At 39.1% G+C, this 22776-nt stretch overlaps 1 protein-coding gene across 1 annotated transcript in view; it reads right to left on the minus strand.

Annotated features, from left to right (window-relative positions):
- The window catches only part of LOC124268097 (transient receptor potential cation channel subfamily M member 3-like), a 131995-nt gene that overhangs the window by 88464 nt on the left and 20755 nt on the right, over positions 1–22776 (minus strand). The window contains 1 exon segment of the mRNA XM_046703115.1: positions 6368–6447. Within this exon segment, the coding sequence (XP_046559071.1) occupies positions 6368–6447 (80 nt within the window).

The following is a 22776-nucleotide window of genomic DNA, read 5'->3' on the forward strand; positions in this document are numbered from 1 at the left end:
TTCAGCTGAAACTCAGCATGATTCAGTTTGCAATGATCCACGATTAATTCACAGAGTTTTTCTAATCAAGTCCAGGCCGATTTTTCATGGTGATTTTCCACAACCGCAGTCATCCAGATCAATTGAATGTGATAACTTATAGATAAATAACATCCTCCTGCCCACAGGCAATATGTTCACAGATGAAAACCTTCACAACTACAAAACGAATTATCAAAAGATCTGAATTTGGTAAAGTTGGACAATCTTGGTATTGAATTCTTTCGAGTAAGCTCCTCTATCCCTTATCAATCTCTGGCACATAACAATCACATGCTTCCTTATACTTCTCACATAGCTTAATCCTGTCAAGCTGATAAATCACTTTCATGACAATCCTCTTCTCCTATTATACCAAATTTGATGACACAATAGAAACATATTTGATAAAACGGAAGAATTTTTCTACATTTTCAAGCTGCAATATGCAACACTGAGAAGTGTTGTTTGAATTATTGATGAAGAGTTTTGTTTGGGATGTTTGTTGTACCTACAAATGCAACACCTTGACAAGGAATTAAAAGCGATATCAGCAAATACTTTAAACACATTTCAGACTGTGTCAAAGAGAGTATGGGCAAATCAATATGAATCTGTACACAAGTGTGGAGAGAACGTGGGTGCAGGGTACTATGACAGCACTTCATACAACACCAAGGAACGTCTTATGTTCTTCTGGAGGATGAATTGCAACATAGAACATTGAGCAATACAGACATGCTGGGGAGGAAATATGATATGTAGAGTAATTAACTAATACCATATTTTAAAATTCATCATTTACATTTTTCGAATGCAAGATCTCAGGTGAAATGAATAGAACAGTAGCAATGGTTTTGATACCTGAGTGGATTAACCTTTTGTTGAGTATTCATTAGACCTACACTGTCTGTGAATGAAGCAGAAATATCTTACACAATTCATTTTATAGATACCTAAAGACAACAGCCATTAGGTTCGATCATTGAACTGCAAGATGAGAGGATCACTATCAAGCAATAGATGTCAACATCATTTTCATTCTAAGTTGGAACATGCTACTTTCAGCTCCTGGTTTATCTAAGTTTCATTCTTATTATTTCAGTCTCATTTGAAAGTGACCAGAAGATGTCTGCACATACAATGACAACAATGTAGCGCCCACCTCCTCATTCAACACCTACATGTTTTAGAGGGTTTGCAGTCCACATTCTGGTGCACTGTCATTGAAGGTCTAGACATTGCAATTTTGTTGCCCTGTGTGAAAGTGAACCATTGTTTCTGTGTAATTAGGAAGGATCATTCACTGCTTGATTGATCCAGATCAAATTTGCCTCAGCAGACAAACAAAGTGGTGTTTGAATGACCTGAATCACTGGTAAACTTGTTTGGACACACAATTAGTCTGTGTTGTTGGTATCACCCTTTTTAACTCTACCGTGACTTTCGAAACTACTTGAATTAGACTGGCCAGTATGATTATGAATCACACCTCCGGTTCAAAAGGCCACATCACTAATACGAGGCTGATCGGATTTGGGAAAATGTGAAAAATATGATAAATAGTCATAAGCAAGATTAAGAAAATCTTGAGCCAATATTCAATAATGGGGTAGCCAGGGAACCACACACTAACTATTAATCAAACTTTGTAATGATAAAATGCAACAGGCCGTCATTTTTAAAACTGGATCTGATTTCTGTGAGCAAATTTGGTCCAAACAATTTTTCTCATATATGGTAAAGAAGACACTCTCATGATCTGAGCTAAAGTATCTTATAAAATGCACAGCTGTGGTTCCACTGAAAGGTTGTTTGTCCATATCTTTAGGATATAAATCATTTTGAAGAAACAACTAAGACTTTCCAATGATATTTTCATGGGCGAAAAGGAAGACTGAAAACGTCACTTCCTAATCAGCACAAACAGGTACGAACCATCACAGCAACAGCACTTTAATATCCCTGTCTGTTGTAACAGTATCTTACATTTAAACAAGGCAATGTTTGTTTGATTTTTCTTGAGGAGTCTTCAAGTTACTCCACATTATGTTGTGAATGCCTCTACCAGGTGAATCACAGCTACTCTCTCCAAGGACATTTGCAAACACAATATTACAGAACACCAAACAGTATCAGTCGCCTTGATTTCACTTGAACTTGTTTCATTACCATGCCTGTATTTGCACATGATTCTTATTTTCGTATACACCTGTTTCACAAGTGGATCAATTTCTGCATTGATGTTATCTTTGCCAAAACCGTAAATCATTCCATTGGCACCTGTATTTGAACAATGCCAGGTGAAGTATTTGGTTTTCATTGATCTTGATAGGTTTAGTAATGTTAAACACTGTTTGATTCCATTTGCATCTCAGTCACAGAAAACATTCAACATTGTATTCGTGGAAAGTTGACATGCTGAGGATACTGTAGAGTGCATTAACTTGTGTATGTTCCCATAAACAAGACACTCCCACACATTACATTATCCTGGCTAAGGGTGAGAACTTTTTCATAAAATGTAACAAAACCTACATTGCTTTTGGCAGTTAATAATAATGTGTCCATTTATATAGCACCAAACTCCACACCAGGTATGCTCATAGCGCTTACAATCAAAGCACAGCACATTATTACAGTCATATGACACAGTTATAAAACATACTCATCTATAAATATTCTAAAATTTGAATGACAAACTTGAAGCTGGAAGTTTTTTGGTGGGTGGGAGAAACTGCAACAGACTTTACTTAGATTCATAAAATTGCAATGTACGGTGATGAGATTCATACTTGTCAAATACTTAGGTACCATGACAATATAAATATCTGAGCCATGGAATAAAATGATAACTGTGATTCCAAACAAATAGCACGGAATGTATTTTAAATTGATGAAGAATTGGGAGCATGACCTTTCTTGAATCTTGCACCTCAAAAAATACTTTTCTTTTGGGGATAAGAAATAACCTAGTGCCAAGGGAAGAGAAATTTGTACACCCAGAGAGAAAGGTGTTCTAGGAAAAGAGAAAGGTGTCCTGGAAAAGAGTCAGACTTCATTCTCATTGACAGATGTTTTCAAGCATTCTCTCTAAATAGTTTGAAAATATTTTGGCCTTGATTAGTGCTATTTCTTTCTTTCAAATGTTGAAAGCAAACAACCTATAGATAGCAACTTGTATGATTAGGTGTGACAAGTCAAAGGTGATTCTGACACAATCATCATGTTCTTGGCATGTTTGGAACTCATGGAAAATGCTCATGCTGATGAAGAATGATCATCCATGTATTGTCTTAGTTCTTTTCTTGCTCCAACTGTCAAGGATGTCAAGATTGGTGGGGAAAAATCACAGAATGTCAATTTTGATCAAGATATTCATACATTCACATAATGATTTTCATGTTTCTCACATATTTCCAAAATGAAAAAAGACAACATTGTACTCAACATAATCACTCATTCACACCAGGATTGGGAGCAATGGATTCATTGATATCTTGATTTGGATGAGATTTTGCAGAGCTTCTTCTGGTACATTTCATTTGATCACATTATCAATTTCTCTTCTGGTTATGCCTGAGACAATATTGTAAGACAGATCGACGAGCCAGCAATGCAAGTGTAATGGCCTTTGAAATTAGCCTGGATAAATGACAGAAATATGAAAATCGTTACAGCATGTAAATCAATTCAAGTGAGAACATGATCTAGCACAATTACTGAATGCATACCCTTCCACAACTCTAGGTGCAAATTTTATGTGTTAGGCCATGATCAACCTCTGCAATTCTTTTATTACTAAGTGTTTTAATTTTATTTTGCCTCCATCCTAACTAAACTTCATGGACTACAACATTCAGCATATCCTGAAATCCAAATGTGCCGTCAAAATGTAATCTCCTTCAACCTATATCAGAAGGTGTGTTTTCCTTCCCGCCAGCAAGATACAATAGAATTAAGCAGCCCTGATATTCTTTATTGACAGTGATGTTCAGTCTTGACAGGGGCAGTACATGCGGTATGTTGACAGAATCTATATGCAAGCCCTCATCCCTCGCTACTCCGATTGTGTCCAGCCGAGCTGCAGAGACTCAAGTGTCACTGTAATCTCCTTACTCTCCCTATCACACGTTTATATAAATCACTGCTCCAGGCTCAGAGACATTGTTTCCAAAACCAGATCATTAAAAATATTTTAAAGCTCTTTCCAATTTTTCATGAGATCAGGTTTTTCTGTATTTTCAACCCAATGATTCATCAAATCTAATTTTAACAATGAGAACTGTTTTTTTATTGGTCCAGGAGTTCAGTCTTGTTTTTCACACAATTCTAAAAGACCCTTGGCAAGTACATGCTTCACATTTCCCTAATTGGCAGCTGTGTAAACTATTGCCATTTACCTCATGGTGTGTGTTCACCATTGATGCCATGTTAAATGCCAGACATATCCAAATTCTCAGAACCATTAAACTTCCAGAACTTTTCCAATTTCTTACTGTAATTTAAAGGAAATCATTCTCCTTGTAGCCTTGTAAGTGCCAGAGTAACGCAGGCGTAACGCAGGCTTGTTAAGGGGGCCATAGCCTTCTCCATCAAGCTTACAAATGTATGCCTTCCAGGCACTAACACCCCCTTCATCAAGATAGCAGTGCATGATGGGAGCCAGGCTTAGACAGCCTCCACCAAAATAGACCAGCTAGAAACAGAAATCAAATTTGTCTTGGCTTTGTGGACATTCAGTGTGTCACAGTAGCCGGAAGCTTGCAGTTCTTTATACAGACATGTAATTTTAATGCGGTTCCAGGCTTTTGAATGGTTTTCATTTTCTTCTGTAGACAACATGTCATGGTCTTGAATACTTGGAGTGAAAAAGATTAAGTTATTATTCGAGTATCCTCATTTGTTTTTTCACGGGTTAATCATAGCATCAGAAAAATCTGATTGCAAGAATCAATATTCCTATGAAAGATTCGAAATTAACAAGGTGTTTTACATTGCTGGATCTATATGGGAATGTGCTCTGACTGGTCACTGACAACAGAACAATAGAACAATAGGAAGCCACAGATTTGATGTTCTGTGTTAGCCATCCAAATGTTCATACTGTGGACAACAGTAGCTGTTCCAGTGATTTTAATTATGTCAGATTTGCAGGACTGTGGTGCACCAACTCGCTGGTTATACAATTGTCCCCAGAGAGTACGAACAACAGATTGCTGGCATAGCATGCGTCAGTGTTCTAGGCCACAATGATATTGCTTTCCAAACTGCCTTATATAGTTTTAAAAACATTGTTAACATAAAGAAGAAGTTTAATCAAAACTTGATAAAAATCTTTCAGAACTGTCTTTTGGTTAGTGGAAAACAAAATCCCTTTGGGGATTTCAACACTTCAACAAGGCCAGCATAGCAAGATACATGTGATTTTGTGAGTGAATAGGGCCTCACTTAAATATTAAATACAACTATATCTCGACTAGAGTTCTGTATGTCTGTAGAAAATACAAACATTAAAACATTCTTTGCAACAATTATCATGAGAAAGCGAACAGAGTGGGATACTTGAAAACTTGAACCTTCAGAACCAACAAAAATAAATTTTACACAACTGCTTAGACCATAACATTACAACATGATGGCCATGTAGTGCTTCCTTCTCAGTACCCAGTTCAAATAGCACATATTTTGTGGAGTATAATACTAAATAGATATTTGGCTAGTTATGTGGTGAGATACTACGTCTTATCTTTCCAGTGTCCTGACAGATTATCTGTAGCCGTATGAAACAATCTGGTGTTCCCTAACTTCTTGTGAGTAATACATATGGACATTCCCAACAAGCTGTTGACACTGCAAGGTTTCAGGCCTAATGAGAGTGTTTCACTAACGCTAACTCTGTCCTTCCTCATTTTCACAGTGAGCTATGTGTGATCCAGAGATTGTTTGTTTTCACTATGGAAAATCTGGACAGTAATCTCCTTAATAATACATACCATTCCACCATGCCATTGCAATGATCACTGACTAACCTGATGTATAAATATTCCCTGTGTACGATGGTGTGATGTATACCAAGTTACTACTAAAGATGACCAAAACACCTCATAAGGCTCACCAATGACCTTAATTATGGAAGGAATACGTTCCTACTTGACACGAGCATATCCCTGCACACAGATGACCTGTGGACAGAAGTAGCCTTCTTCAGGCTTTTCACAACACAATGCAATGATTATTGTTAATCCTCACCACTAATACAGGATTACAACAGTCATAGCACTAGATTGTGTTGTTGAAGGAGGTGCTGATCCTGTAAATGTCTCTGAACACACCAGTGATTACTCACTTTGTTGCATCTCTGGAACTCTTGATGAACTTGGAACACTCTCGCTTGAAAAATGTCTTTTCAACCCAGGACCTTTGACTCTGAAAATCAGAAGAACATGAAGATCATTAAAATGATGATAATTTTCCAAGTTTAGTCAAGTTTCAAATTGATTCGAGAAACAAATACATTATTTCTAGATGGAAGCATGCACAATCACATTTGGAAGATTTAAATACATTTGTACTGATTTGTCACATTTGGACAGGGGGACTGAGGAGGAAAACCCACACACCAAATTTGGTTACGAGTCAATATGACGACATGAGACGCCTAAGTTTGTAAAACCTGGTTGAACAGGAACATAAACTGTCAGGGTATGAATAGACATCTTCTGCTTGCTCACATTTTGGTGCCAGCTTTGTTAAATTACAAAGGTCAGTAGAATATTCAGTCATGATTATCTGCCCAAACAGACTCCATTGGGCTTAAAAGGCACAATGGTGATGAAAATGATATGAATGGACCTCTGTTATCAGTGATTATATCAGGAGTTTGTGAAAAGGATAACATGCCCTGCTCCACCATGAAAGATGGACAATATGTGTATCTGTTAAGATACTTGAACCAGAAGACATTTAAATATTAAAAGCACATGACAAAATACAGTCCAAATGCATTTACATCTTTGCAGCAAATTAATGATGAATCTGACAATGTCCACATGTGTGAGCACAGCAAGAAATATATGACCAAGGGCTAGACATAACCACTTGTCCACAGTCATGCATAAGCATCTGAAATTCTTGTTTCTCTGAAATCCAAGGTACAAGTTCCAAGTTACTGGTGGTCTGAAATGTTTGTTGGTTAGTGACCACGGTCAGTGATAAGTCTGGACCATCTGATTAAGTGATTGACAGTATGAGTAATGATCCACTCTACTGGGTTACAATGACCTATTATCAAGCACAACAAAGTCAGGGAGTTTGACCGTCTGGATCATCCATTAAATCTCCTCACTGGAGACCAATTCCAAATCAGGAATCCCGATAGGGAGTCCGAAATAAGGTCAGGACTGGTCAGTGTCTGTCCTACTGACCATACTGTGTGGAGAGGAAGGAAGGGTGTTGGAACGTAACCAGAACAATCTTTCAAAATTTCATGGAGATGTATATCAGCTATAAAATCAATGAAGCAGAATCAATATGTTGTGAAAGTTCTAAATCATGAAGTGAGGATTGGGACTGCTCGAAATTAAATGCCATATTTACTGAAATATGCACTCTGTGATCTTGGAAAATGACAATGGGAGAACTAAAATTGAACCAAACACAAGTTAAATCTGCTTGAGCAATAATGAATAAGCTTAGTTCAAACATGGATGAAACTAAAACCCCCTGCCATGAAGCTGATGCATACTCGCCGCTGCTGTTTCGTGTAAAACAATCCATAATATAAAATACACAAGAAATAATGGAATGTCACATACACTCTTGATCATTGTAGGAAAGATTACTTGTCAGTTTGGACTAAATGTTGGTCAGATGTGCTTGAAAGTGCTAAATACACAAAATATGGTACTTGAATTAATTCATTACTGGCACTGATCCCCTACAGTCAGCTGTGTGTACAGTGAAGTATATCAAGATTACAATATGGTTGAATTAATACAGTAATTCCCCATTTTGCATAAATTATATGAATGTAGTATTCCATTCAGAATACTTCCACATCAATAATATTTAATCTTTGCTCGACTAGACAAACATAACAGGTACGTCTGACTGGTTAAGCAGAATGGGACATGGAAAAAGTGTATACCGGTATGTTGACGTACATCTGCTGTATTATGAATAAATTTATCTTTCATATGTTCTAAAATAAACCAAATCATTTTTATGCACACCAATGTGTTGTTACGTAAATATATAATCATACTCAATATTACTTTCATGGACAATAACTAGTTTACATGTTCCTATCACAGAAAGTCTTAAGTGGAAGGCATTACGTAACTAATGTGTATCTCTCTTTGCAAGACTGAATCACATTCATGGCAAGGCAGGTACATTAGCAAAATATTTCTGTGGTTGGATTGCAACTATTGTCGACTGAACACCTGCCATTTTGGTCTGTTTTCAGATCAGAATGTATGCAGGAAAGCAGTTGGTGTTTATTTTGGGTATTGGGTGGTTTCCCTATAGATTTGTAATTTTTATAAACACATAACTAATCTAGCCCACTTTAGGTTAGTTTATCTATGTCTCAAAGTAGGTCATGAAGCTGCCGCAGCCAGTTACCTTAAACCTAACAAAACTAACACTTAGTCAGCAATCTAACCAACTCCACTAGACTACCAGTTGTCAGACTTCCATTATTGTGGAAGCCGTGGTGGTTGAGTGGGTGAGATGGCTGACTTTGTGTGCTTGTGATTCGGTCCCTTACTCTGACAGTGTGGGTTGAATCCTGGATGGGACTCAACCCCAAAAAGTACTAAATCTGTACTTAAATGAGAAGGTGTAATCTAAATAAAATATGTGTTACATTTGACAACGGCATTGCATATTCCCAACATTCACATAATCGTTAATATATAATATGGTAGGCCCTATGCAGCCTTGTCTTGTTGTGATTGCTCAGCTTGCCCGAATCAGTTATATCACAGGTATACTGATGTAGTTAAGTTTTAACATCGGTCTGGAAATACCGTTGACAGACTTGCTCCGGGAACATGCTCAGTCCCTGTGAACCAGACCAATCTGTGAACACTATGACAAGAAAGCACAAAAGAAATTCATAGCCTTTTTCAAAATGTGGCAACAGTGATGCTTTGCTTCCTGCAAGATCCTACAAGCATGTCATATCAAGAGGACTGACCAGTACATTCAATTGCTCTTGATCATGCAGGAACATCAGACAGAGATTAACCCTTGTCTTAGGTCATGTCTTTCTCTTGTTCATTGTCTTCGATTCGGCTATAAACTGTGACAGCTGTATTGTTTCACCATAAGATATATATCCTTATGGGGTTTTATTTTTAAAAATTCAATCTGGTGCTTCCTGCAGTTGGACATTCCTCACTTTTGGTGTATAATGTAAAACCTCAAGCCGGGTTTCACCAACCATAACATACATTATCAAATTCCTTGTTGTACTTGTGGGCAATATTAGTACATGGATCAGTTTTGTCAACCCACAACCAGGAAGCAACATTTTGATGGGGTTTTTCAAACAAAGACATGATAGCACATGCATGATGGTGTTGCATAGTGACACTGTGTGCAACAAACATGACACCTGCCCATTTACAAATATGATGATGAACATCCTGAATTCCTTTCTGACAGTCTCTACAATACCAGACAGTTGAATTCATTATTTCAATTAACATGAGAAGATGGTGAAAATTCATTTGTGACTTAACACTAGCAGAAGTGAGGCATGAATTTGCAGACATCACAATTCCCACCTCTGAGTTAGCCATTGAAGGTGGTGTCACCTCTTGTCTTCTTACGATCAGGAACATTTCAAGGGTTGACAATCATTTCTTAAGGCCACTACAGTCCTGATGGTTACTCCAGGCAGGACTAACCTGATTCAAGTGACATGGTGATTCCTGGCAGTCCCACTACCCAGCAGTACCAGCAGACTTGATGCTGCTGATGCTGCTGAGTGGGAACCACATCTGTATCATCATCCTGTTCATCTCCATGACAAACATACTCGTGAACCCTGACTGTAATGATATGATGCTTTATCAGCAGTTGCATGCTGACCACATTGAGGCTAATTTTTGTGCTACATGAATTGTGTAGTGAGCAGTATTGGTGCAATATCCTAGCGACGGTCAAATTTTAAATCTTTCTCTGTGCACGAAGATGAATTTCCATGATATAGCTGAAATACTTGTTTGGAGAGGCCTACAATATTGTTCACTACCATCTGGTGTATACATATATATACATACATAAGTAAAATCCTCAAGATAGGCATTGTCCTGATGGAAAATTTACTGAATTGTTAACTTATCATGTGCATATTCCTGATGAGTGTTTAGTTGTCACTGCTAACTATATGCAAGTCCTAGATTTCTGTATACCTTCAAGCCAGGATATAAACTACAATACATAAATATCTACTAAAGTTCACTGTCAAGTCACTGTGATACATCATTTAAAGATAAGTACAGGTTGGAAACCCAGTAAGACAGTATTTTGACATAAACAACTGTTAACCCGGGAAGTATGCTACTTGCAGCTCTAACTCTATTGGAATGGTAAATCTATCTGCAGGAAGGAAAGTGCCTTCATTCAATGAGCAAGTTGGCTGCTGGAAATATTATCTTTGTTTTTATCCCCAGCAGGTCTGTAGTTCAGACAGGGTAGTAAGTATGGTTGTCTCATAAATATTTCTGAACTGCAGCCTTCATCATTGTTATGTTATTCAGAGAGACAGTGATGGCTGCTGCAGGCAGCTTCAACAACTCAACTGCCAATTGATTATTTTCTTGCAAATCTGTATGAAAGATATTTGCACCTTTCACACATTTTTTCCTTATTTTTTAGAATAGTAGCTTCTGCACTGGAGTTTGCATTATCCTGTCATTAGCACAGGCTAACTGATTCTCACTGACTGGAAAGGGAAGGGCATTCAGCACAGACGTCCATTGACGAGGTTAAACATAAAAAACCAATTCTCAGCTGCATGATAAGATCACTGATCCTCACTGCAGGTAGTTAGGCACACGCAGATGTCTTGACAATCAGTGACACTGTAAATCTTGGACAAAAAGTACAAACTATAAATCTGTTGGCAACTGTTGTCTCTGTGGGCATGCAGAAGCAATGAGTGTAGTATATGTGTATATAATGACACCTTGTAATGGGTTCCACAAAACAGGGTCTACATCTGTAGCAGATTGTTGGGTGTTTTAGGCAACACACAGAAATATTCCAGCAGTTTGATGACAGCCTGAAAATATATAATTAGGATCAGACAATCCTGTCACTGACATACTGGGCATCAGTCTACTCAGCAGAGATATGCTGGCATGTATCAACCATTTGAGAAGCATGGGTTGCTGAATTCTGTACTTACACTGAACAGGAGATAGATGTGTGGGTGATAGTGTGTCACATTTTCATGCAACTCCATTGTCTTGATTAACCATTGTTTGGCCAATTTATGTCCTGCTGGACAGCATGACCACAACATTATGTGCAACAAACAAGTGTCTACAGCTCAAAGATATAGTGTCTTCATACTGTAACCAAAGACTTACAACAGTTTGTTTGAAAATTCAAATTGAAATTCATAATCCTTTACAGAATGAAAACAATGATGAGAATGGGGTAAATATGATGAGAACTTTCTATCTGATAACCGTGATCTATAAAGGTGTTTACGACAGTGACATACACCCTGCCAATTTGCAGCCACACTTTCTGATTCAGTAAAGGGTCACCTGAGATACAATAAGAGACATGCTGTTCCACTAATGATGTTAACAATGTTCTTAACATCTATAATTAGGACAGTCACCGAACTAGCAGTGTTCGAAAAGGCCGACTGGTTTACACATGTTGGCAACAGTCATGTTCATGCAGGATAAGATCTTCATTCAATAATATAATTGTTATTTTAACTTTCTCATAATTGACAATTAAAACCCACAAACTACTTCCAGTTTGCTGATGAAAGGCCAACAGAACCATTACTGGTGCAGAATGTAGCCACCTTACAACGGATGCAGGGCAAATCTGCACATATCTGCTTCTGATCTGACTACAGCAGCTCCCAGACCAGAAGGGCATGTGTGGTCCATGTGGACCGGGCAAGAAGACCATGTATAGGATGCAGGCTCTATAAGCCAGACCAGTATGCCTGCATGACCATGTCCAGCCTGACTGTTTCAAGCAGTCTCAGAATCCCAGCATGTACAGTCTGACCATCTCAGGTAACCTTGCAGCGGTCATTACGATGCCCAGTTTTCTTTACTACGCACATTGCTTTTGCTGTCTGATGGGCTGCATGATTGTCAAAACCCACAAAAATTACCCTGGGATGACAGAATGGAGACCAAGCATGCTTTCGGTCTTTGGTGAAATTGAACAAAAAATAGTTATCCCACACATCTCATATAGTACCCAAGAAACACTGCAAAAACAAGGCTTGAATTAGAACTGAGAAAAGGAAAAAGGGGTTTGTGTTGACTCTAGCATATAATTTTCTCGTGACGTTTATAAAAAACCCCGCTATTTTAAGTTCACCCAAAGCAACTCTTGATGACAAACTATCAGGCAGGTTAAACAAAGCAACTGAGTGAATCTTTACAGTCCATGTTTACAGCAAGCCTGGGGTAGAGTGCTCTGCCCTGAAAATCCCTTTAGGGTGAGAGAACCAGAAGAAGCCTCTACGGCTGACATAAAACCCAACACAACTGAAAGGAAACTGGATCACGTCTTCCAATATGAGATATGGTTTTCATGACATCATAACCAATGCACAATACTCAGAATTATGGGGATCTAGGCCCCACTGGAGAGCACTGTTAAAACTCTATTACCTCATTTTATTTTGCACTAAATTTTCCACTGTGTACAGTACAGATCGATTCGTCTCTAGAGTACCATATCAGTGATCACTGGCCTTCCACAAACTGCTCAAGGATAGTAATGAAAACACCATTAAAGAATAAACTGTGTTGAGAGCTGGGCAGGGAGGAACTCAACCTTACACATCTAGGGAGTAGTCCACCTATAAACCATGATGTATGCTTGTAGTTTCAATGCCATGGTGGAGTAAGTGTCCATTTTAGAATTAATGACTGGTTAAAATATAAAGTATGCATTGTTAACCAAGGTAGAATTATAACACAAGCATGCTGCACATTGATGTTATTACATCAGGCATGGTTAGTTGAAGTGAAAGTTTGAGTAACAGATAAACAACATAACGGAGGGAGTAGTGGTATGTGTTGATGAGAGGAGGTGACAGAAGAATGTAGACACCCCCTAATGTATATGAAACAGCTTCCAGAATATCTTTACAGAACTGGGCGCTGTTCCACAAAGGGATCTTAGTGCTAAGGTGATAACTTCCATTCTGTAACATGGCTTACAATCATCATAGTGCTATGGTAATAACTCCCATTATTTAACAAGGCTTACAATCATCGTAGTGCTAAGGTAATAACTCCCATTATTTAACAAGGCTTACAACCATCATATAGCTAGGGTGATAACTCCCATTCTTTAACATGGCTTACAATCATCGCAGTGCTAAGACTGCTTTGTGGAACGAGGCCCTGGACAATTCCAGCTGCTCTAGAAGCTTCCAGATTACTCTTGACTCTCATTCAAAATCTAGCACCTGGTACACCACATCCTCCCACTGAACAGAAACACTGCAGTACAATTACAACACTGGTATATACTGAATTACACTGCCACATGAAAGGAATCTTAACACTGCTCCGAACAATATTTCAGTCATAAACTGGCATAAAAGATTAACTTGGGAGGTGAGCTACAGCCAGATAAAGTACAAGTATTGTGAAAAAACAAGTAGGCAAAATCATATGATTCAGGGATGCAACTCGGCACAGTTAAAGACAGTTGTTCAATGACGGGTTCCATATGACTCATATAAGTTACTTTGAGCACTTCATAAGAAAAGGTGGACCTTTCTGAGCTTCACAACTATTACCAAAGGTACCAAACCAAACCTCGGGCCTATCAAATGTCCCTGTAGAATTTTATCTTCTCAGCGCTCCAAGACAATACATCATAAGATTCTGCTTTCAATTTCATAACAAACAACTATTAATACTTTAAGAAATTTGCACTACTTCGTCACTTTTATATGCCATTCAAATTAGAAAAATGTTCACATAATTATTTTGTTATGCAGCTTGAAATTACTACCTAGTTTTTATAACATTCACTCATGATGAACTACATAATCAAACTGTCAAACTCTGTAATTGCTAATCACAGGAAAACCTGATATGTGACCACACAACTGCAGGGTAAAACATCTTCAGCCAAGACTAGGGGGCTGCATCAATAAGCTAATAATAAAAATGAGCATAGTGCACCCTAATGCATGTAAAAGTTCAACATTTTGTACAAAGTCAGTGAATCAGTAGCAACTGCATATTAATTCCCAGCTCCCTGGGAAGTATACAACCTGAGCTGCTTGTGGGTTGCTAAATGGTTAACCTTCATGTTTACAATCTCATCATATTGGGTAACCATTCACTAATGGGTTACAAAGGCATGTAATGTGCTACATGTGCTCTAGTGTGGTGCATAACTGAGAGCCCTCGAAAACATTTAGCTACAGAAACATAGTCAACTATCCAGGAATTTTTTACTAAACTTCACCTTAAATGTGGCCTTGAGCCGTTCATAGTACCATCTGATGCCATGGGCACAAGACTGGGTCAACTGAATGTTAAGTAGACAGTTGGGACTGGTGTCATAGTGTTGGTTTCACTATGACAGCTACACCCATCACATCCCCCCACAGTAGCTGTGTCTCTATTCAATCCTTAGCTAAATGGTCCCACAAGGATGACACCATCTCACATGCCTGGAAGGGGAGACCTGCTACAGCTCTGTCAGCTCCAAGTTCTCATCCTGTTGGGTCACAAGGTTCTGACAGAAGAAAGCTTTAATGTCACAAACAGAGAAGGAAATGAGCGTTTGAGTTTAAGACAAGCCATAATGTCTGAAATTGAAGACTCTGGTTTCTATGGCAAAACAACTAATGACGAATGTTTTGGATCTGCTCCTGAATGATGAGTTGACTGACCAGTTCATCATGCCTGAACTAGACGAAGAACAAACTGCGAGTGCAATTATGAAATCTTTCCCTTCTCCATAGATGTAGGCCTTTCCTACATAAAGGAGCACCATCTCATTTATTCTTCTCTAAATTTAATTTTGTCTGTCAAAGCATTCTCGTCAACTTGGGACATTTATTCATTTTCTGTAAGAGGAATACTCCGATATCTCTCTTGAGACAAGCAAATGTAAAATGATTTCGAAGAGAGAAGGTTATTACCTAGAGACACAACAAAACTTCCAGTGTCTAGCATGTAAAAAAACAATGAAAACCGCATATTATGAAAAGTTTCAGACATAATGAATCTGAATTGTATGAAATAACAAAGGAGCATATAACCAATTCAAAACATCCTGCCACAGAATAACCAGCGTCAATCATCTGCTGAAATAGATCCAGCATGGCAAAAATGGTAAAATAGAGATAAAATAAAGAATTAAATGCATGTATCAACAGCATATCAACTTATGGACCATGAAAATTCTTCCAAGTTATTTTATTCATACTCCTGTGTGTTTGCAGTACCATAATGTACTATATTAGTGACCTTGGAATTCATGTTTGAAGCCAATGAGGGCTTATGTCATATTGGGATATCATTTAGAAGGTTGAGGTAATTCTAGACTGGTACACACTCCTGTACAGAGTACACAAGCACCAGGCAAAAAATCAGTTAAGATACATTGGATAGGAATTAACAAAATACTGCAATGCATTGGGCAGTTATTGTGAAGTTATCAATGACAAATGCTGATACTTGGCAAGATTTTGTTTGCTGTTTAACGATGCCCTCAGCAATTTTCCAACTATACAACGGTGTACTTTAAACGAACCAAGTGATTGACATCATGAGCATTGATCTACTCAATTAGGATACGATGACTTGCCATTGAAAACAGCGAGTCTGACCACTGATCCTGTTAGTTGCCTCTTACGACAAGCATGGGTTGCTGAACACCAATCCAAACCCGGATCTTCGCAGGTATACTTGTAAAGAAGTCATGTTTCTTTAAATTCTGGGCATCCTACCTCCTCTGGTAAATAATTCGTGGTTTATTTAGCTCTCAACATTCCACAACAGGAAAGGACCACAGCAAGAAAGCATGTAATTTCCTTGATTCAAAATCACTCCAAGACATCCACAACTCTACAGTTAAAGAAGCCCTGCCTTGCTTCCACCAAATATCGCCACTAGCCAATAATGTATCACCTCATAACATTCACCAGCTTTTTAGTGTCAAATTCGATCATTGTTTCTTTGATGGTGATAAAATTGTAATTAATTTACCGTTGGATTGCCTCCTTAGCATTCAGTTTTTGTCTTAAAGGCAAAGAAGCCACACAAATGTTCACAAACATGCCATTTACCAACACTTTAGGCTACCCTTACTGAGGTTTGTATAAAACCATCTGTTTATGTTTGAAAGTGAATAATATGCACCCAGTGAGTATTGAACAAATTTGGTTCATAGTGTTCCTTAATTTGTATTGGAACAGAAAGAAAAGTGCATCAATGGCTCATAAATAAATTTCAGACATGTGATTCATGAAATAATTATTGCCAGCAGAATGACTCCAAGGTGGACTAATTTCTTGTCTAGCTGGTAGTTTCAGCAAACAATTACTGAATGATTGATTCACACTTGGAAGTGAGGCTGGAAATTATCCATTAACTGCAATAACTGCAGCCATTTTTATTCACTTTTTCAAAATCCCTTATAAATATCCTCATAACAACAAATTAGAATATTGCTCTCCTGACAACAAATTAGAACAGTGCTCTCCTAACAACACATTACAACCGTGCTCTCCTAACAACAAATTAGTGCACTGATCAGGGAGAACTGGAAAACTGAGCTAAAACTGTTCAGGTTGCAAATTCAGTACAAACAGGATGATGACCTTCCAGCTCAGTCTCCATCTGGATGACTGTCTGTCTGCATGAACTGAGAGTGGTGATGCTCAGTGAAACACAGAGACTCTTAGAGTCATGAAACTGGTGCTTACACTCAAGAAAAATAGGTAATCCATTCGGAAGCAAATGTCACATGCCTTTTCAATCATCTGTCATGTCCAAACAACCAGCAGACAGACAGAGAATAGATACTGAGATCCTCCAATGAGATCGATTTAACTTAATCAGTTCAACAAATCTAGGGTGTCAGTCTTCATGGGAAGCCCTGGACAATCCAGAAAGCTCTTAGCATGATGATGGGTACACTAATCCGATAGCTCGGCACCAGGTCTGGAGAGATTATTGACTGTATACTTTAAGAAATTGTTTCTTATATATCCTGTATACTCAGATGAAACAAACAAGGGCGATGACAGGTTACACTATAACACTTCATCCTAAACAATACTATAGAGTTATTGATTAAAGGATTACATTCTCTGAAATACCAATGACAATATTGTTAATATTCATAAATTACAAGCACTTATTTTTATGTGACAGTTAGACCAATTTGCAGCAAAAGGCATTTTGTAGAGCTCTGGTGATGCTGCACCTATAACATGGTGAGGGAAGGATTATAAGGTGAATGAGGGTAGAGCTCTGGTGATGCTGCACCTATAACATGGTAAGGGAAGGATTATAAGGTGAATGAGGGTAGAGCTCTGGTGATGCTGCACCTATAACATGGTAAGGGAAGGATTATAAGGTGAATGAGGGTAGAGCTCTGGTGATGCTGCACCTATAACATGGTGAGGAAGAAGGAGTTATAGGGTGAAGGATTATAAGGTGAATGAGGGTAGAGCTCTGGTGATGCTGCACCTATAACATGGTGAGGGAAGAATTATAAGGTGAATGAGGGTAGAGCTCTGGTGATGCTGCACTTATAACATGGGATATAGGGAAGGATTATAAGGTGAATGAGGGGTGAATGAAGAGCTCTGGTGATGCTGCACTGGTATAACATGGTAAGGGAAGGATTATAAGGTGAATGAGGGTAGAGCTCTGGTGATGCTGCACCTATAACATGGTAAGGGAAGGATTATAAGGTGAATGAGGGTAGAGCTCTGGTGATGCTGCACCTATAACATGGTAAGGGAAGGATTATAAGGTGAATGAGGGTAGAGCTCTGGTGATGCTGCACCTATAACATGGTAAGGGAAGGATTATAAGGTGAATGAGGGTAGAGCTCTGGTGACGCTGCACCTACGACATGCTGAGGGCAGGATTATAAGGTTAATGAGGGAAAGACAAGGTGATGCTGCACCTATGACACGCTGAAAGCTGGTTTATAAGGTGGACTAGGGTAGTTCTGATGCTGCTGCACCTATAACATGTTGAAACCAGGATTATAAGGTTAAGGAAGGTAGAGCTCTGGTGATGATGGACTGCTGAGGGCAAGATTACTAGGTTAATAAGGGAGAGCCCTGGTGATGATGCATCTACAACATGCTGAGGGCAGGATTATAAGGTAAAGGAAGGTAGAGCCCTGGTGATGATGGACTGCTGAGGGTAGGATTAAAAGGCCATCGACGGTAGAAGTCTGGTGATGCTGCACCTATATAACATGCTGAGGGCAGGATTATAATGTTAGTGAGGGAGAGCTCTGGTTATGATGCATCTTTAGCATGATGAGGGAAGGATTATAAATTTAATGATTGAGAGCACCAGTAATGATGCACCTTTAGCATGATGAGGGCAGGATTGTGAGGCAATTGACAGGAGAGCTCTGGTGATGCTGCAACTATAACATACTGATGGCAAGATTTGATGGTTAGCAAGGAGTGAGTGAGTGTGTTTAGTTTTACGCCGCACTCAGCAATATTCCAGCTATATGGTGGCGGTCTGTATTTAATCAAGTATGGACCAGACAATCCAGTGATCAACAGCATGAGCATCGATCTGCGCAATTGGGAACCGATGACATGTATCAAAGAAGTCAGCGAGCCTGACCACCCAATCGCGTTAGTCGCCTCTTACGACAAGCATTATAAGTTGCCTTTGTGGCAAGCATGGGTTGCTAAAGACCTATTCTACCCCAGATCTTCACAGTTGGTTAACAAGGATAGAGCCCCGTTGATGCTGCACCTACAACATTACGAAGACAGGATTTCAGATGATGGAGGGTAGAGCCCCTGTGATGCTGCACCTATAACATTATGGAGACAGGATTTCAGGTGATGGAGGATAGAGCCCCGGTGATGCTGCACCTATAACATTATGGGGACAGGATTTCAGGTGATGGAGGATAGAGCCCCAGTGATGCTGCACCTATAACATTATGGAGACAGGATTTCAGGTGATGGAGGATAGAGCCCCCGGTGATGCTGCACCTATGGAACATTATGGAGACAGGATTTCAGGTGATGGAGGATAGAGCCCCGGTGATGCTGCACCTATAACATTATGGAGACAGGATTTCAGGTGATGGAGGATAGAGCCCCTGTGATGCTGCACCTATAACATTATGGAGACAGGATTTCAGGTGATGGAGGATAGAGCCCCGGTGATGCTGCACCTATAACATTATGGAGACAGGATTTCAGGTGATGGAGGATAGAGCCCCGGTGATGCTGCACCTACAACATTACGAAGACAGGATTTCAGATGATGGAGGGTAGAGCCCCCATGATGCTGCACCTACAACATGCCAGGGGCAGCTTTATAAGGGGAACTGTGATGACATTTACTGAAGACGAGACAACCAGGTTTTTATTGTATTTTTAGTGCATGCTATGACCTCAGCAGCAGTACAGCTAATGAAGTGATCAAGTTCAACTCCATGGGGTATGACACTGGATGCACCAAAAGACATGCTACTAATTCAAACCCATCAACAGTTATTCTGATAACAAAGCACTCCAGCTAAATCAATTTACTGCACTCAACCAATTAGCCGTAATCAGATTTCGCCATTGTTTCACTGCCCATTCTTACACATGGGCAACAAGCTAGGCAGAAACATCATCAAGGAATATGTCATCAGTCTCCTCCAATGCTGAGCTACCTGTTAATGTCAAATCAAACAAAAGCCATTGCTGGCTATCTAGCTAATGCTGAATTTAACATTTTGTACAGAGGGCAGTATAATTCCCATAACATTATATTGACCCTTGGCACAGCCGCTAGGCCAGACAATTGATTCTGTCACTTTAGTGGTTTTAATCAAATTTTATCATCTGAGGCGTAAATTCAATATAAGTGAAGCTCTTTACTGTAGGAGAAGTACCATTAAGTTATCTGAAGAGAGAACACTGGAGACATTTCCAGGAAAGGTGGTAGTATGGCAAGATGAAGACTATAAGCCATGTAAGGTGCAATTTGGAAGTAGACCTTTCAGGGACGAAGTGGCTCAGGGTGAACATTTGTCACTGGATTAGTTGGATATGACTCCTTGACTAAGAGAGCTGAAACTTGTAAAAGCCTGGCTGTTTCTACTTTCCACTGACAGACCATCAGTCATCAGCATTCTTCCATGGCTTTGACATGCACTCACATAGTCCTAAACCCCAAAATAACAAAACTCCAAGAAGGGATGTCTGCAGCTGCACCGTGTAGACAAAAATCCACGACAGCTTGGCTTGCGTTGACCTTCCAGTACCACTTGAATGAGATGGAAATCCATGATGGCGACGCTGTCATCTAGACCTACTCAAGGTCAATTATGTGAGTCCCCATCATGAGAGCTATTCAAACATCATTAAGAAGTCAGCTTGAATGCTGATACATTGTGGTGCAAGGCGGCTCCAACGACAAGAATACTGACCATCAATGATTGCACTGGGTCATCTAAGGAACACAGGCAATTGAACCATTATTGATATACAATGTTGGACGTTTCATGCAAATGAAAATGGACCTAAACGAAGAATCTGCATGATTGACAGAAAGTAGGTCAAAATTCACTTTAGTGCTGATATCAGATCTAATCAGAACTTGCAAAGGAGATCTGAAATATAGTTATTTCAACTTGAACAAAGTAATTTACAGCAGCAATGCAGCTGATGATCTGTGAATTATGATTTGAAATACAAATCTTTTTTCAGAACCTGCGATGTTAGACACCGAGGCTTGGCAGCTGTAATCAATAACCTTCAAACTTGTTGATTACTATTCTTGCATTTTTCCACTAAAAGCACAAGAATGTCTGATATTTGAGCCTATTACATCATCAGTAATGAGAAAAAAATATAAAAATGACTTCATAATCAATATAAATCTGTCAGCCTTGGTTATTCTAATTCAGTTGAAATGATACTATAATAAATTTATAAGATCAAAGAACCTGGAACTTTCCAAGATCTGAGCAGTATTAATTTTCAGCATTTCAGAACAATTATGTCAAGTTCGAAATGGCTGAAATAAATATGGAACATTGATCCCAAACATCTAGACTTGAAGCAGTGGGGAAAAAGCGTGAATTCAAATACCGCTGACATCAAAGACCACTGGTCATTTCAGAAACTATCAAAGTTCTTCCAAAGAGGAAATACACCCTACCTTTCACAACGTCTTAGAGCCATGTCAATCAAGATCTAAATAAATATGCTTCTATTTTTAGCTTATCCGGATCTGTACTATCCACGGTAGCAAATAAGCTCCATCCTTTGATCTGGTGTGGCCATACTACGCTACAATTGCAACCATGGTGTGAAGCATCCTCAAATTATGACCATAAAAACTCTCAAAGCAGTCAGTACTCACCGAAATCAATAGACAATTTGAGGCCGCAAACTTTGCTAACAGTGTTGAGATATTGTGTGTGTCACTGCAGCCGAAAGAAGACCCATTAAAAGCTAACAAGCAATTTACTGACGGCAATAGAGCTGGTAAGTGATTGGTGCAACTGGTTTGGTGACAATAAACAAGGAAAAAGCCGTTTTCCCCAGCAGAATTCTGGTCTGTTTCTCAAGTAAGTACATGCTTGGCTGTAACAAGCTATAATAACAATAGGTCTAAGGTGAGACTGTATTATTTGTAAGAGTTCATTGAATCTGTCCACGGAACGCAACAGCAAACTAGTTGTGTATGTGAGAATGAGACAGTGATGTGAGGCTATATTGTTTCATCCAACCTCTCTGCTGCGGAAGGGTTTTCTGCCATTCCATGGTGTTACTGATATAACTCCATGTAGACAGTAGAGACACATACAGCAGTGACTCAACCTTGCTCACAACAGGTTCACTTGAGATCTTCCTACTTGCCCTGGCAGGTTTCTACAGTCAATCACACCACGAACACTGACACACATCCAACAGGTTCACTTGAGATCTTCCTACTTGCCCTGGCAGGTTTCTACAGTCAATCACACCACAAACACTGACACACATCCAACAGGTTCACTTGAGATCTTCCTACTTGCCCTGGCAGGTTTCTACAGTCCATCACACCACAAACACTGACACACATCCAACAATAAATGATAGACATGTCATTATCATAGGATCACATTGTGAAATTCCAAGTGTCAAGCCTTTCCACAAATCATAGGTTAGCACAATGACTATCATCATTCCTTTGCTTTAAGATTGACCTTGAAGATCCCCTGTCCTCCAGAACCTTGCTGTAGCACGAGACACAAGACATATGGCAGTTGTGAACTACCTGACAGAGGCTGATCACTAGG

The sequence above is a fragment of the Haliotis rubra genome, unplaced genomic scaffold (genome assembly GCF_003918875.1).
Source record: "Haliotis rubra isolate DU_JTF1 unplaced genomic scaffold, ASM391887v1 Scf136, whole genome shotgun sequence".
Lineage (NCBI taxonomy): Eukaryota > Metazoa > Mollusca > Gastropoda > Lepetellida > Haliotidae > Haliotis > Haliotis rubra.